At 38.8% G+C, this 18112-nt stretch overlaps 1 protein-coding gene across 2 annotated transcripts in view; it reads right to left on the reverse strand.

Moving 5' to 3' along the window:
• Positions 1-18112, reverse strand: part of LOC126334992 (sodium-independent sulfate anion transporter-like) — a 183679-nt gene that overhangs the window by 37459 nt on the left and 128108 nt on the right. For both annotated transcript variants that reach the window (XM_049997809.1, XM_049997808.1), the window contains exon 9: positions 3991-4136. In XM_049997809.1, the coding sequence (XP_049853766.1) occupies positions 3991-4136 (146 nt within the window). The remainder of the gene's footprint in view (positions 1-3990; positions 4137-18112) is intronic.

Below are 18112 nucleotides of genomic sequence, written 5' to 3' on the forward strand. Positions count from 1 at the left end.
CACCTTTTTGCAGTTTCTTCAGTTTTAATCTACAGTTCATAACCAATAGATTGTGGTCAGAGTCCACATCTGCCCCTGGAAATGTCTTACAACTTAAAACCTGGTTCCTAAATCTCTGTCTCACCATTATATAATCTATCTGATACCTTTTAGTATCTCCAGGGTTCTTCCACGTATACAACCTTCTTTCATGATTCTTAAACGAAGTGTTAGCTATGATTAAGTTGTGCTCTGTGCAAAATTCTACTAGGCGGCTTCCTCTTTCATTTCTTAGCCCCAATCCATATTCACCTACTATGTTCCCTTCTCTCCCTTTTCCTACACTCGAATTCCAGTCACCCATTACTATTAAATTTTCGTCTCCCTTCACTATCTGAATAATTTCTTTTATTTCATCGTACATTTCTTCAATTTCTTCATCATCTGCAGAGCTAGTTGGCATATAAACTTGTACTACTGTAGTAGGTGTGGGCTTCGTATCTATCTTGGCCACAATAATGCGTTCACTATGCTGTTTGTAGTAGCTTACCCGCATTCCTATTTTCCTATTCATTATTAAACCTACTCCTGCATTACCCCTATTTGATTTTGTGTTTATAACCCTGTAGTCACCTGACCAGAAGTCTTGTTCCTCCTGCCACCGAACTTCACTAATTCCCACTATATCTAACTTTAACCTATCCATTTCCCTTTTTAAATTGTCTAACCTACCTGCCCGATTAAGGGATCTGACATTCCACGCTCCGATCCGTAGAACGCCAGTTTTCTTTCTCCTGATAACGACATCCTCCTGAGTAGTCCCCACCCGGAGATCCGAATGGGGGACTATTTTACCTCCGGAATATTTTACCCAAGAGGATGCCATCATCATACAGTAAAGCTGCATGTCCTCGGGAAAAATTACGGCTGTAGTTTCCCCTTGCTTTCAGCCGTTCGCAGTACCAGCACAGCAAGGCCGTTTTGGTTAATGTTGCAAGGCCAGATCAGTCAATCATCCAGACTGTTGCCCCTGCAACTACTGAAAAGGCTGCTGCCCCTCTTCAGGAACCACACGTTTGTCTGGCCTCTCAACAGATACCCCTCCGTTGTGGTTGCACCTACGGTACGGCCATCTGTATCGCTGAGGCACGCAAGCCTCCCCACCAACGTCAAGGTCCATGGTTAATGGGGGGAGGACATGTCATATACCAGCTATTATGTAAACACTGTTCAGCCTTCTGCATTGGCATGACTACCACAGAATTATCAATTAGGATGAATGGGCATAGACAGAGGGTATATACCGGCAATACGCAATATCCTGTTGCAGGGCATGCTCTACAACATAACATTCATGACCTTGGCACCTGTTTCACCACACATGCCATTTGGATTCTTCCCCTGGATGCCAGTTTCTCAGAACTCCGCAGGTGGGAACTAGTACTACAACATTTTCTTAGTTCTCGCCACCCACCTGGCCTTAATTTACATTAAAATCCTCCAGCTCAGCTTTTCTCTTTGCTTCATTCCATTTTAGTTTTCTACATCTTTCATTGTGTTTCCCATCTATTTTTCACTGGCCCCTACCCCCCCCCCCCCCTCCCCCACCCCCACCTCTGTTACATACAATGCACTTAGCTTCTCGCTTTTATTAACTCATGCATGATGTTTTAGTAGTAATCTCTGTCTTGCATATTGTTCTGTCCTCCACCTTTAAGCTCTCAGGTTTTCAAATCTCATCCAATGCAGTCCCCAACACTCAGTCTTTCCTTCTCATTCCGTAGAGTTAGTCTCCCCTGACCCTCTGTTCTGGGTGACTTTCCCAAAATATACCCCTTTTCTTAGACCTCTCCAGTCAGGTCCTTCACCCTTCTTCCTTCCTCTTCAACCCTTCTGTCTGATGAAGGAGCCACTGGTTCTGAAAGCTTGCCAATCATAACAGTCTTTTACATGTGTTTCTGCCACCACTTGATGAGTACATTTTTTTTTCTATCCAATTAAATAAACATATGGTGTGTTACACTCAGTGTGTCCAACAGTAAGAGATTGACTCTTCTCTGTTATAAAAGATTTTCCTGGATGATTAATTATTGTAAGAGAGATTTTGTTAGTAATGATAAATAGTTGCTAAATTTCATCACTGTGAAGTGTTGCATTATAGGACTTGAAGCAATGCATGTAGCAAAATCCAAGTATTATATTCTGCATGTGGGATTATACTAGATGTATGGTACACTGGAGAGTAGTGTTAAGATAACAATTAATATAAAGAAAGAGATGGCATTAGAGAAAAAACCAGTAAAATGTGCAAATAAGAACATTAGCAAGTGACAGAGAAACATGGGTGCAATAGTGAACTTTACGTACAGATAAAGGTTACAGATAATCTAATAGTACCCCCCAACTGTCACTACATAGGTTTGCTGGCAAATTTAAGTATCCAACAATAGAAAGGCACAATGATAGCATGTCTTAATATCTGGAGATTATCTTTTGTTGTTTATAATAAGAGGGTGTACTAAACAGATAGTTACACAATACATCAGTGTCAAGAACAAACTCGAATACCAGCTGGATATCTAAGTTTTTGCCAAAGAACAGCCTTTGAACTTCTTTGGATTGATCAGCAATACAAAAAAGATTTAAGAATAGAAGTGCAGCAGTTATGAATGGTGTTCCAGTGTGATCATCCATGGTGAACAGCAATAATATTTGACCCATTTTGCTGTTATTCTGTGATCATATTAATGGTTTGTCTACAGTGTGTGTCTTACTCAACTTTTCTCCTTGTTAAATATTAGTAGTCTCATGATAATATTAACCTAGCAAAAGGAGATAAACAGTACCTGTTTAACAAAAATGAGGATTCAATAGCTTTTATTCATTAAAATAACAGCTTTTCTGTCAATTTAATATCTTACATTTAGCAATGAGTTACCTGTCCTCCTGTGAGTTCTTAATGAGCTACTGACATACTTATGAAGTAACAAAATGGAAATATGTACAACTTTTAAAGAAAATTAGAACATTGCTTCTAACCTATTCCTCCTAGAAATAATCTAACTATATAGATTCAAGAACTGAAAACCCCTGTTAGCAAGATAACAACTAACAGTGTTACTTATAAATATACAATTTTTGTTAGAACAAAATCAAACAATGTAAAATCCAGGGTGGACAATATTACAAAAAGGATAGATTGTTACTCACAATACAGAGGAGATTTGAATCACAGACTGTCACAGCAAAAAGACTATGAAACGTGTGAGCTTTCAGCCAAAAGACCTTCTTCTAAAGTGAACAACATGCACATACAGCCACAGCTCACACATACATGATCACTGTCTCTGGCCACTGATGCCAGCCTCTGTGGCCAGAGAGTGGTCATGTGCATGTGAGCTGTGCTTGGATAGATGTGTGTGTGCGTTTTGTCTACTTTAGAAGAAGGCCTTTTGGCTGAAAGCTCACTTGTTTAGCAGTCTTTTTTTTTGTGCCCTTCTGTGACTCAACACCTCCTCTGTATGGTAAGTAGCAATATATCGTTTTTATAACACTGCCACTTTCCCTTAAGACTTAATTATAAATTTTATGCTTAGACACTTATCACTGTTTTCATGTAAATGTGACAAATGCAATTATAGGTAGACACCAGATACTTAGCATAACTCAGAGAGCAGCAATGGTTTGCAAGTATTGGCTTACATATTAATGCAATTGTGAAACTAAAATTAGCAATAAGAAGACACTGTTTCATTAAATAGCTGTTCTAAGTTTATTCATGATGAACTGAACAAAAGTAAAAAGAAGAAGTGTTGAAGAGTGATAGTGGCTTTGAGACACTACTGAGAGATTCAGTCCTTATATTTAAGATTGACTTGTTGCAACTCTACTGAGTCTATTGCATCTGTTTCTATTACTTTATTTTTGCACCCTACCCTACCCCTTCCTTGCCTGCATGAGGCTACCCCCCCCCCCCCCCCCCCAACATGCACAAGCTGAACATATACTTACAGAACGTTCCTTAATGATAATTTTTGGTCTGGCTGCATCATATAGAATGAAAATGAGATTCACACCAACTCCAATGACCATACCCAGCTCAAGACCAATGAAGAGGCAAGCCAAGAATGTGATGAAGTAAGGAATCAAGTCAATTCCTGTAACCAAAACAATTAACATTATCTTAAAGATTTTAAATCAATCCATTAAAGTTGATGCTTAATAAAAGTAATGGTATCTGTTATTCAACACTTGCCAGAAAGGGTCTGTAAATTAATATTATGACTGCATAAAAATGAAGACAATCTTAAAAAGGGAAAAAGGATTAATTGGATAAAAATAACTTATGAAACCCACAGAAACCTTGACCAGTATGGTAAGACAGGGATTCAAACTTCACCTCCCTTACATCTTATGTATTCACCATTGTGCCTGTGATTTAGGTAGCAAAGATTTTATTTTGCACTATAATCACAAGTATAATTTGCCATATAGTGAGATAATTAGAGATTTCAAATAAAACTTTAGTGTCATTAAACCTAAATCTTCTTTCTCTCTATGTTTGCGTTAAAGTTATGATCGAGCTTTGTAAGCCAAAGGCTACAGACCTGAGTGAAACAAAAGTAGAATTCACAAAGCAGCGGTTTTCAAGCAACTGCTCATCTGAATGAAAAACTTCATACATGGTTTGAAGTAGACAGAAGATATACATTTTCATATTTTAGCAGTTGTATTCAGTCTAGAGAGAGTTTTTGCAGGGCACAAATCTTTTGAAATATACTATACATCATCTGCTTTCAATAGCAGGCGCCATAAAGCAAAGTTGCATGAGAGAATTGGTCAGTTTATTCTCATCTTGATTATGAAAATCAAGAAAAAATGTAGAAAAACTAGTCTGCTACGAAAATGAGTATGTTAATAGGCTTATGTGACTTCTAACATAGCTAGCTGGAACAACCCAACCTGTAATGATTGTGCCCCTGATGATTAATAATTTTCCTTTGCAGTAATTATCATACTGTTAGGTATACTGTACATATGTGACACAAAAGTAAATACTTGAAAAATCGAAATGCTCTTTGCTACACCTAAATTCCTTAGTCAGTAATTTACTTTCATTGCATTGAGTCCAACAGTATAATTAGTTTTCATGCATGCCATGTTAATCATAAAATTCTGGTAACTGAACTTCTTACTATCGTACAACTTGACAACATCGTTTGAGCTAATATGTACATCTTAAAGTGATCAAACCATTCATTATAACACCTGGTATCCTATTTTCACGGTAACATATTTTATTTCACATGTAACTAACTATCTAGGAGAGGTAATTACCACTGAAAATTCAAGACTGTCATAATTGCTATTGCTGATATTTTTGGGTTTGTTAGGTTCTGGACTTCAACACTTACTTATATTGCTCCTTTTTTGTGGATTGTATGACACACCTTACTAATTGAGTGACAATTAAGATTTTGAATAATTTATCATCATACAAAATATTTTTTTAAACATTGCATGAGTACCCTTGAGCTGTGTATTCTTAGTGCATAGGTATAAAGTAATTTCAAAAACTTTTCTAAAATCCTAGATCGCTGTATTTTTGTAAACCAAAACTTTGTAAGTACTTATAGTAATTTCAAAAACTTTTCTAAAATCCTAGATCGCTGTATTTTTGTAAACCAAAACTTTGTAAGTACTTATAGTCCATCCTGAATAGCAATATTTTACCTAGTCATTCATTAAATAAATGTATAATTTCTGAAATAACAGTTTGTTCATGCCTATTTTATAAATAGTTGGACGTCACTCAAAGTGAATCAGACTGCATCCAGTCTTGGTTGAGTTAACAAACACATAACACATACACTCTCAGTCTGGCTCATGCTTCAGCTATGTGCAGAAACAATGTGCATTCATGCTGCAAAAGATCACTAATGTCGATGTCTAGTACTTTCAAGTGATCTCTGTAACTCAAATTAATGGATATTTTGACTGTACTGTGCACAACTGGTAGGAGATGTAAACTATCATTGTCATGCTGTAATGAAACTGATCAATACAACTCTTTTTTCATCAATAATTGGACAACCCGGTACACTACAACATGATCCAAAGTGATCAGAATTGCAGATTGTACATATTATAGAATTTTGATGTAAATGTATATTGATGAAACATAAAATTAATTATGTTATCAGAAACATAATAATCTTCATATTTCTAACGTACCTCACAGTTTTGTTTATTTGTTTTTTGACAATATTTAGACTTTCTATTACAATCATACTTACTGTTTTCCATAACTGTTCAAAAAGATAAAATAAATAAGAAATTGTATTTCATTTTGCTTTTATGAAATATTAGTCAAATTGTAGTTTTTTGGTCAAGGATAGTGATTATGCTGATCACATAAACACACCCTTGTACTGAAAATATAATATAATTAAATAAATGAAAAGTCTACTCACCAAGTGGCAGCAGGAGAACACACATATGAAGGTATTAAAGTTTGCAAGCTTTTAAAGGCCGTGACTCCTTCTTCTGACACAAGTGTTGAAGGAAGAGGAGTGAAGGAAAAGGAATTGTAAGGTTTAGGAAAAAGGGTAGAGCTCTGAAAGGTCTCCCAGAACACTACGTCAGGGGAGACTTACTGGAACGGATGAGGAGGAAAGTCTTTCCTTCTCATCTCGCCCTGTAAGTGTCCCCAGACCGACAGTTCTAGATGACTTTTCTAAACTCTACCCCCTTTCCTAAACCTGACCATTCCTTTTTCTTCACCCCTTCTCCCTTTGCCAAAAGGAGCCACTGGCTCCAAAAGCTTGCAAATTTTAATACCTTTATATGTGTCTCCTTCTGCTGCTGCTTGGTGAGTAGATTTTTTTATCTATCCAATTACATTATATTTTCACAAGTGGATTATTTACATTGGTATATCATTGTACTGAAATGGATATATCTGCATTGTTGTTTTATTGGAGTAATTCCAAAAAGTCTTATAAATTCATAGGGGAGGGGGAGACAGTTCTGATGTAGTTGTGAAAGCAGTTCTTGTTGTGAGATGTAACAGTTGGAAGTTAGAAATTCTTGTCAATTAATATGGTAATTTGTGGAAATTTCAAAATATGGAGTAAAATAATTTTGAGAAAAGAAGAAAAATATGTTTCTCCTTCATGGTATTATTTATTTGATGTATGGATAAACAAAACCCAGACACTTCTCTGCAGTTTCAGCATGACTATATCATTAACCTATGATGACTGTGCCAAGAGAAAGATGAGCTTACAACCAGCATGAGAAATAAGTTTAGATCATAATATTTTTTAGTGATTCTCCCACTTAATACTTTATGTGATTAATAGCTAAAGTCTTATAATCTCCAATAGACACTCATTTTTTGTGTAAAAATTCGTTTAATTAACAACATTTTAACTAAATTTTTGTAGTTTTTGTGATTCTATGGAGATGTCAGAATGTAAATGAGATATTGTTGAAAATTGTGACCCTTAATTAATGAGTGAACTAAGTAAACAACTGAATTGTACTTTCATCCAGTAGATTCCTACAAGACAGTACTAGCTATGTACAATGACTTTTGAATAATATGGACATTATTTTGTATCACACATAATTACTTTGTTCAGTGACTTGTTAGGACTACGATTATTGGACAGTATTTCCTTACTGTGTGTTTTAATAGCTTTGCAACGGAATATTTCTGACACTGTAGCTTTTAGTTTATTTGTGAGTGCTGACCGGATAGTAAATGCTGACAATTTCACGAAGAATAAAAACTAGTCATCGCCCAAACAATATAATTTTGAAGCTAATGAAATGTGTCAAAAAGTGCAACCTAAATTGTGGTGTTGGGTATATTTTACCAGGACAAACATGGTCAAATATTCAATAGACTTTCAGCTTCAAGACAACAAATGAACATGTTACTGAGCAAGTGATGGAGGCTACACAAAATCAGGTTAGAGCTTTACAGACTCACCAAAGGTTAATTTGTGTGTTCCAGAGAGAATCAAGAAATAAAATTATTGATTAGTGAAATAAAGAAGGAACACATCTGTGGAATAAGAAAGACTTCAGTGATAATTAGACTAAAACTATGGAAAAGTTGCACGTCAGTGGCAGATCTGATGGATGGAAGAATCCATGTCTTTCATTTTCTTCTTTGCAAAGTTATGTTAAGAAATTAATTGTTAAAAATTTCTGGCAGATTAAAGCTGTGTGCCCGACCGAGACTCGAACTCGGGACCTTTGCCTTTCGCGTGCAAGTGCTCTACCATATGAGCTACCGAAGTATGACTCACGCCCGGTACTCACAGCTTTGCATCTGCCAGTATCCCGTCTCCTACCTTCCAAACTTTACAGAAGCTCTCCTGCAAACCCTGCAGAACTAGCACTCCTGAAAGAAAGTTATACTGTGGAGACATGGCTTAGCCACAGCCTGGGGGATGTTTCCAGAATGAGATTTTCACTCTGCAGTGGAGTGTGCACTGATATGAAACTTTCTGGCAGATTAGAACTGTGTGCCCGACCGAGACTCAAACTCGGGACCCTTGCCTTTCGCAGGCAAGTGCTCTACTATCTGAGCTACCGAAGCACGACTCACGCCCGGTCCTCACAGCTTTACTTCTGCCAGTATCTCGTCTCTTACCTTCCAAACTAATCTGCCAGGAAGTTTCATATCAGGGCACACTCCACTGCAGAGTGAAAATCTCATTCTGGAAACATCCCCCAGGCTGTGACTAAGCCATGTCTCCGCAGTATCCTTTCTTTCAGGAGTGCCAGTTCTGCAAGGTTTGCAGGAGAGCTTCTGTAAAGTTTGGAAGGAAGGAGACGAGATACTAGCAGATGTAAAGCTGTGAGTACCGGGCATGAGTTGTGCCTCGGTAGCTCAGATGGTAGAGCACTTCCATACGAAAGGCAAAGGTCCCGAGTTCGAGTTTCGGTCGGGCACACAGTTTTAATCTGCCAGGAAGTTTCATATCAGTGCACACTCTGCTGCAGAGTGAAAATCTCATTCTGAAATTAATTGTTGATTTATAGACAAATAAAAAGAAAAGTAACTTTATTTTTTATTGTGTTTACTGTTAAATACTTTTTCATTATTTCCTGAGCAAAAATTAACATAAAGAGAGTCTGAAGTTGAGACCTGGCAAGTTGAAATCCTGTCCATCTACTATGTTGCTCTCGAAGGTAATTTTTTTCTTTTTTTTTTTTTGCTTTTTATGAAGTGAGACTTAATATACTCTATGTACAGGAATATCTAAAATTGTTGTTTATGTGAAATATCATTTGAATATATAGCCCTGTTGTTTACATTTATATTTATGACAATGATGCACTAGGTCTTACTGGAAATCTGAGTAATTACAAGTGAAATCTAATTAAAACTACAACAACATCTTGTACTGGAGAAAACATTCTGAGCAAATAAGGTGTAGAGGAGATATTGTTACCAACTGTTCGAAGGCAGGCAATCCCAACTTTCCGAGAATATTTTTAGAATTTTCTGAAATTAAGTAACTCAAGAGATAAATGACATCAAAACTCTGGACGTCCAAATTTCTATCACTTATTTTGCTTTAATGACTGCAAGATCCTGAACTTTCAAAGTGTAGTTTTATTGCTTCACTTTTTTCTAGATCAGACAGCACCACTCACTACTTAATTCAGTCAATACTTAAAATTTCAAATAATTAAGTATAATAAAGTATTTATTTTGAGAATGATGCCATACTCATAAATTATGGATGTCAAAAACTGTGTAATAATAATGTTCCATGTACTATAGTGAAAACCTGGAACATGTTACATAAATCAAACAGAAGTAAAATCTTAGAATCCATGACAAATAGCAGAATTTAAAGTAAGAGAATTTCAAAGCATTATGTAGTTTCAGAATTAACATCAAGTTCTTAGAGCTGTCTCCATAGAGCCATCCCTACTCCAAAGACTGCAATAGTAGCTTGCAAGCATTCAGATAACATAGCAGTATTGGCAAGAAAAAAAAAGTCCACTTCTGACCAGTACACTGCTACTGTCTGTATGTTAGATCACATTAGACTTATAAACAGGCAACATGTATACATGTTGGTTTTGTATTAAAAGTTCGTGACTGGCAAACACAGAGAAAACACCAGTATGTTGGTTTGTGTGAAAGTCTGCATATAGCTAATATGTTGCTCACAATTTTCTGTCAATTAAGGTGAAATTTTGCATCTTGATATAATTTGCACAGTAAGTGTGTCTGTAGGAAACGTGAAACTGTGTAACATCTTAGGGTTTCAAAATCTCAGGTGAAATAGTAAACTAACTTAAGAGAACTAATTATCTACAAACATTAGTTATGTGACAGTATTATAAGTTCAAACACTGGAAAATCCAGGGTTGAATGTAACAATTTTATGGAAGGAATAGTTGCTACTCACCATATAGCAAAGGTTCTGAGTCGCAGATAGGCACAACAAAAAGACTGTTGGAAAGTGAGCTTCCAGCTAACAAGGCCTCTGTCAAAAACAGACAACACAAACACTCACTCACCTACTCACCCAACCACACACCCAACCACACACACACACACACACACACACACACACACACACACACTCTCTCTCTCTCTCTCTCTCTCTCTCTCTCTCTCTCTCTCTCTCTCTGTCCTGCAATCACAACTCTCTGATAGCTGGAGCCTGACTGCGAGCAACAATGCATGATGGGAGAGGCAACCGGGTGGGGGTAAGGAGGAGGTGGTGTCTGACTGCAAGCAACAATGCATGATGGGAGAGGCAACCGGGTGGGGGTAAGGAGGAGGTTGGGCCAGGGAGGAAAGGGATAGCAGGGTAGAGGTCGAGGATGGTAATGTGCTGCTGGGAGCATGCAAGGGTGAGGTGGAGAGTAGGGCAGCTAGGTGCAGTAGGTGCAGTTGGAAGCTTAAATGATGGCTGGAGGGGGGGGGGGGGTGAGTGCAGGAGACAGGGGGATAGTGGAAAAGGAGAGATGTAAAAAGACTGGGTGGGAGGGGGGGTGCAGGAGACAGGGGGATAGTGGAAAAGGAGAGATGAAAAAGACTGGGTGCATTTGTGGGTTGTGTAGCACTGAAATGGGAACAAGGAAGAGACTAGATAGGTAAGGACGCTTAGGCCAGGAGGGTTACAGGCATGCAGGATATATTACGTAGAGAGTTACCACTTGCATAATTCACAAAAGCTGGTGTTAGTGGGAAGGTATGAGATAGCACAGGCTCTGAAGCAGTCATTGAAATGGAGAACATCATGTTGACCCATGTGCTCAGCAACAGGGTGGTCCAGTTGTTTCTTCACCACAGTTTTTCGGTGGCCATTTCTGGAGACAGGCAGCTTGTTGGTTGTCATACCCATGTAGGAATAGAAAAGCAACTGAAATCACTCAACAGAGGAAAGTCTACTGGACCTGATGGGATACCAATTCGATCTTACACAGAGTACATGAAAGAACTTAACCCCCTTCTAACAGCCATGTACTGCAAGTCTCTAGAGGAACGGAAGGTTCCAAATGATTGGAAAAGAACACAGGTAGTTCCAGTTTGCAAGAAAGGTCGTCAAGCAGATGCGCAAAACTGTAGGCCTATATCTCTGACATCAACCTTAGTTGTAGAATTTTAGAACATGTTTTTTGTTCACGTATCACGTCACTTCTGGAAACCCAGAATCTACTCTGTAGGAATCAACATGGATTCCGGGAACAGCAATCGTGTGAGAACCAACTCGCTTTATTTGTTCATGGGACCCAGAAAATATTAGATACAGGCTCCCAGATAGGTGCCATTTTCCTTGACTTCTGGAAGGCATTCGATACAGTTCTGCACTGTTGCCTGATAAACGAAGTAAGAGCGTATGGAATATCAGACAAGCTGTGGGGCTGGATTGAAGAGTTTTTAGCAAACAGAACAGAGCTTGTTGTTCTCAATGGAGAGACATCTACAGACGTTAAAGTAACCTCTGGAATGGCACAGGAGAGTGTTATGGGAACGTTGCTTTTCAAAATATGTATAAATGTCCTAGTAGATAGTGTCAGAAGTTCCATGCGACATTTTGCGGATGATGCTGTAGTATACAGAGAAGTTGCAGCATTAGAAAATTGCAGTGAAATGCAGGAAGATCTGCAGCAGATAGGCACTTGGCGCAGGGAGTGGCAACTGACCCTTAACATAGACAAATGTAATGTATTGCGAATACATAGAAAGAAGGATCCTTTATTGTATGATTATATGATAGTGGAACAAACACTGGTAGCAATTACTTCTGTAAAATATCTGGGAGTATGCATACGGAATAATCTGTAGTGGAATAACCACATTGTTGTTGTGGTCTTCAGTCCTGAGACTGGTTTGATTCAGCTCTCCGTGCTACTCTATCCTGTGCAAGCTTCTTCATCTCCCAATACCTACTGCAACCTACATCCTTCTGAATCTGCTTAGTATATTCATCTCTTGGTCTCCCTCTACGATTTTTACCCTCCACACTGCCCTCCAATACTAAATTGGTGATCCCTTGATGCCTCAGAACATGTCCTACCAACCGAACCCTTCTTCAGGTCAAGTTGTGCCACAAACTTCTCTTCTCCCCAATCCTATTCAATACCTCCTCATTAGTTATGTGATCTACCCAGCTAATCTTCAGCCTTCTTCTTATCACCACATTTTGAAAGCTTCTATTCTCTTCTTGTCCAAACTATTTATCGTCCATGTTTCACTTCCATACATGCCTACACTCCATACAAATACTTTCAGAAATGATTTCCTGACACTTAAATCTATACTCGATGTTAACAGATTTCTCTTCTTTAGAAACACTTCCCTTCCCATTGCCAGTCTACATTTTATATCCTCTCTACTTCGACCATCATCAGTTATTTTGCTCCCCAAATAGCAAAACTCCTTTACTACTTTAAGTGTCTCATTTCCTAATCTAATTCCCTCAGCAGCACCCGACTTAATTAGACTACATTCCATTATCCTCGTTTTGCTTTTGTTGATGTTCATCTTATATCCTCCTTTCAAGACACTATCCATTCCATTCAACTGCTCTTCCAAGTCCTTTGCTGTCTCTGACATCCAAGTCCTTTGCTGTCATCGGCGAACCTCAAAGTTTTTATTTCTTCTCCATGGATTTTAATACCTACCCCGAATTTTTCTTTTGTTTCCTTTACTGCTTGCTCAATATACAGATTGAATAACATTGGGGAGAGGCTACAACCCTGTCTTACTCCCTTCCCAACAACTGTTTCCCTTTCATGTCCCTCGACTCTTATAACTGCCATCTGGTTTCTGTGCAAATTGTAAATAGCCTTTCGCTCCCTGTATTTTACCCCTGCCACCTTTAGAATTTGAAAGAGAGTATCCCAGTCAACATTGTCAATAGCTTTCTCTAAGTCTACAAATGCTAGAAACGTAGGTTTGCCTTTCCTTAATCTTTCTTCTAAGATAAGTCGTAAGGTCAGTATTGCCTCACGTGTTCCAACATTTCTACAGAATCCAAACTGATCATCCCCGAGGTCGGCTTCTACTAGTTTTTCCATTCATCTGTAAAGAATTCGTGTTAGTATTTTGCAGCTGTGGCTTATTAAAATGATTGTTCGGTAATTTTCACATCTGTCAACACCTGCTTTCTTTGGGATTGGAATTATTATATCCTTCTTGAAGTCTGTGGGTATTTCACCTGTTTCATACATCTTGTTCACCAGATGGTAGAGTTTTGTCAGGACTGGCTCTCCCAAGGCTGTCAGTAGTTCCAATGGAATGTTGTCTACTCCGGGGGCCTTGTTTCGACTCAGGTCTTTCAGTGCTCTGTCAAACTCTTCACACAGTATCGTATCTCCCATTTCATCTTCATCCACATCCTCTTCCATTTCCATAATATTGTCCTCAATTACATCGCCCTTGTATAGACCCTCTATATACTCCTTCCACCTTTCTGCTTCCCCTTCTTTTTTTAGAACTGGGTTTCCATCTGAGCTCTTGATGTTCATACAAGTGGTTCTCTTATCTCCAAAGGTTTCTTTAATTTTCCTGTAGGCAGTATCTATCTTATCCCTAGTGAGATAAGCCTCTACATCGTTACATTTGTCCTCTAGCCATCCCTGCTTAGCTATTTTGCACTTCCTGTCGATCTCATTTTTGAGACGTCTGTATTAATTTTTGCCTGCTTCCTTTACTGCATTTTTATATTTTTTCCTTTCATAAATTAAATTCAATATTTCTTCTGTTACCCAGGGATTTCTACTAGCCCTCATCTTTTTACCTACTTGATCCCCTGCTGCCTTCACTACTTCACCCCTCAAAGCTACCCATTCTTCTTCTACTGTATTACTTTCCCCCATTCTTGTCAATTTTTCCCTTATGCTCTCTCTGAAACTCTGTACAACCTCTGGTTCTTTTAGTTTATCCAGGTCCCATCTCCTTAAATTCCGAGCGTTTTGCAGTTTCTTCTGTTTTAATCCCCAGGTCATAACCAATAGATTGTGGTCACAGTCCACATCTGCCCCTGGAAATGTCTTACAATTTAAAACCTGGTTCCTAAATCTCTGTCTTACCATTATATAATCTATCTGAAACCTGTCAGTATCTCCAGGCTTCTTCCATGTATACAGCCTTCTTTTATGATTCTTGAACCAAGTGTTAGCTACGATTAAGTTGTGCTCTGTGCAAAATTCTACCAGGCGGCTTCCTCTTTCATTTCGTACCCCCAATCCATGTTCACCTTCTACATTTCCTTCTCTCCCTTTTCCTATTGCCGAATTCCAGTCACCCATGACTATTAAATTTTCGTCACCCTTCACTATCTGAATAATTTCTTTTATCTCACCATACATTTCTTCAATTTCTTCATCATCTGCAGAGCTAGTTGGCATATAAACTTGTACTACAGTAGTAGGTGTTGGCTGACTGGGTCTTGTGTTGTCCTAATCATCATCATTTCATCCCCATCGACGTGCAAGTCGCCGAAGTGGCATCAAATCGAAAGACTTGCACCAGGCGAACGATCTACCCGATGGGAGGTCCTCATCACACGACATTTCATTTCAGGTGTGGGCTTCGTATCTATCTTGGCCACAATAATGCGTTCACTATGCTGTTTGTAGTAGCTTACCCGCATTCCTATTTTCCGAACTGTGACATTCCTACTCCTGCATTACCCCTATTTGATTTTGTGTTTATAACCCTGTAGTCACCTGACCAGAAGTCTTGTTTCTCCTGCCACCGAACTTCACTAATTCCCATTATATCTAACTTTACCCTATCCATTTCCCTTTTTAAAGTTTCTAACCTACCTGCCCGATTAAGGGATCTGACATTCCACGCTCCGATCCGTAGAACGCCAGTTTTCTTTCTGCTGATAACGACATCCTTATGAGTAGTCCCCGCCCGGAAATCCGAATGGGGGACTATTTTACCTCTGGAATATTTTACCCAAGAGGACGCCATCATCATTTAATCATACAGTAAAGCTGCATGCCCTCCGGAAAATTACGGCCATAGTTTCTCCTTGCTTTCAGCCGTTCGCAGTACCAGCACAGCAAGGCCGTTTTGGTTATTGTTACAAGGCCAGATCAGTCAATCATCCAGACTGTTGCCCCTGCAACTACTAAAAAGGCTGCTGCCCCTCTTCAGGAACCACCCGTTTGTCTGGCCTCTCAACAGATACCCCTCCGTTGTGGTTGCACCTATGGTACGCCTGTCTGTATCGCTGAGGCACGCAAGCCTCCCCACCAACGTCAAGGTCCATGGTTCATGGGGGGGGGGGATGACCATATAAAATTATTTGTTGTAAGGCAGGTGCCAGGTTGAGATTCATTGGGAGAGTCCTTAGAAAATGTAGTCCATCAACAATAATGGAGTATTGTTCATCAGTGTGGGATCCGTACCTGGTCGGGTTGACAGAGGAGATAGAGAAGATCAAAAGAAGAGCAGTGTGTTTCGTCACAGGGTTATTTGGTAAGCATGATAGCATTACGGAGATGTTTAGGAAACTAAAGTGGTAGACTCTGCAAGAGAGGCGCTCTGCATCGCAGTGTAGCTTGATGTCCAGGTTTTGAGAGGGTGCATTTCTGGATGAGGTATCGAATATATTGCTTTCCCCTACTACTACCTCCCAAGGAGATCATAAATGTAAAGTTAGAGAGATTCAAGCCCACACAGAGGCTTTCCGGCACTCATTCTTCCCGCAAACCATACGCGACTGGAACAGGAAATGGAGGTAATGACAGTGGCACGTAAAATGCCCTCCGCCACACATTATGGAGTATAAATGTAGATTTAGATGTAGATGATGGCAGATTAGCTTGTATATCACATGACTGATTTCACAGATAGCCCTGCCTTTGATGAGATAGGTGATGTTTGTGACTGGACTGGAATAGGTGGATGTGTGGGACAGGTTCTCGCACCTAGGTCTATTTCAGGGATATGAGCTATGCAGGAAGTGGTGGGAAGCAGGGGTTGTGTAGCGATGGATGAGAATATTGTGTAGATTTGATGTTCAGTGGAATACCACTGTGGGTGGGGGTGGAAGGATAGTGGATAGGACATTTCTCATTTCAGGGCACAATTAGGGGTAGGGTCTCAACTACCCCTCATCGTATTTTCAACAAAGGCCTTTTTGGCCAAAAGTGCACTTTTTGACAGTATTTTTGTTGCACCCATCTGTGGCTCAGCATCGCTGCTACTATACGGTGAGTGTTTTAAATTCTGGTGACAATATTTCAAGTTTCTTTGTGTGTGCTGTTAAAGTCATGTTTCTGTCCTTAGAGATATTATGCCTCTGTGATCTTTATCCCAAACTGTGACATTCCTCAACAATTGGGTGATTCACCTTCCTTATGTGCTATAAAAGGAGGAGAAGCACTTGCATTCATCTGTAAAAACTGTGAATGGTGAAACTTGAATTATCTACCAACTAGGATATATTGCAAATATATTTGGATGAACCCTCTCTCAATCCCATTTTGTGTCCAGTTCATATCTCTTTGATCTATCCCACATAGCATCAGTTATCAGGAAATCATTTCAGTTGGACTAGGTATCAGACCTTAAGATTCTTTAAAACTGAGGTAAAACTGTGAACTACAATAAGTGGAACATCCCCAGGTTCATTAATAATTATCTTCTAGTGTACTAAACATCTCAAACTGAAGATTTTAGTCAAGCTCCTAAGGCGTATATCCAGCTTTACATCAGCAACCCAAATGTTGATAATTAAAATGACAATGTCACCATTCTCTTAGTTAAATAATCATGTGGAACTAGGCATATTGATGGAAAATCCAGGATAGAATATAATGTGTGATTATTTTATGTCTGTTTTGTATTGTGCTGCATAGCTGCTAATTCTTTAAGGTAAATCATTATGTCAACTGCTATTAAGAAAAATGCTTTAATTTTCACTCTGCTGGCATTCATTGAACATAATCAGCATGGAGTGGGGTGTTTCAGTATATACCAAAGTATTTTATGTAATAAGCTTGATTTGGCTTTTTGTTACTGTGTTGACAAAGGTATTTACACTTGGTAGCTTGCAACATGAGGTTAGGTGTAGAGCTATGTGTTATGTAACTGTTTGATGTGTGTTAAAGCACTCCACCAAGTCCCAGGCACTCGTCACCTGATGACATTGGTCTGGTAGTAAGGCATTCCCTTAATAGCAAGTGAGAAGGTGATTTACATTATACCTTATAGAACGTAATATGTGTATAAAGATAGGTCACAATACGGCAAATAGAAGAGGCTGTTGAGTAATGATTCATTCTTATTCTCAGCAAATGAACTGTTGAATGATATCCTTAGTCACCTATCTCATTACACAGGATCAAACAGTTTCCCTACAGTAAAGTGGGTCTACTTTACATCTTCATGGGTAGCTTTGCACCAACCATATTAAATCTTGTCTAACACCTATTACAATAAACATTTAACTGAACAAAAAATATGGCTAGTTGAATGGTAAATTTAGCATATGGAACATCCTAATTAATTGTGTAGACTGAATGTTAAATTAAGTTCTGTTCTCCTATAAACATAAAACATGTAATTTATGGCAGACATTAAGATGGAGTGGCCAGAAATGATATTAACTAAATAGAAAAA

Source organism: Schistocerca gregaria, chromosome 2, assembly GCF_023897955.1.
Source record: "Schistocerca gregaria isolate iqSchGreg1 chromosome 2, iqSchGreg1.2, whole genome shotgun sequence".
Classification (NCBI taxonomy): domain Eukaryota; kingdom Metazoa; phylum Arthropoda; class Insecta; order Orthoptera; family Acrididae; genus Schistocerca; species Schistocerca gregaria.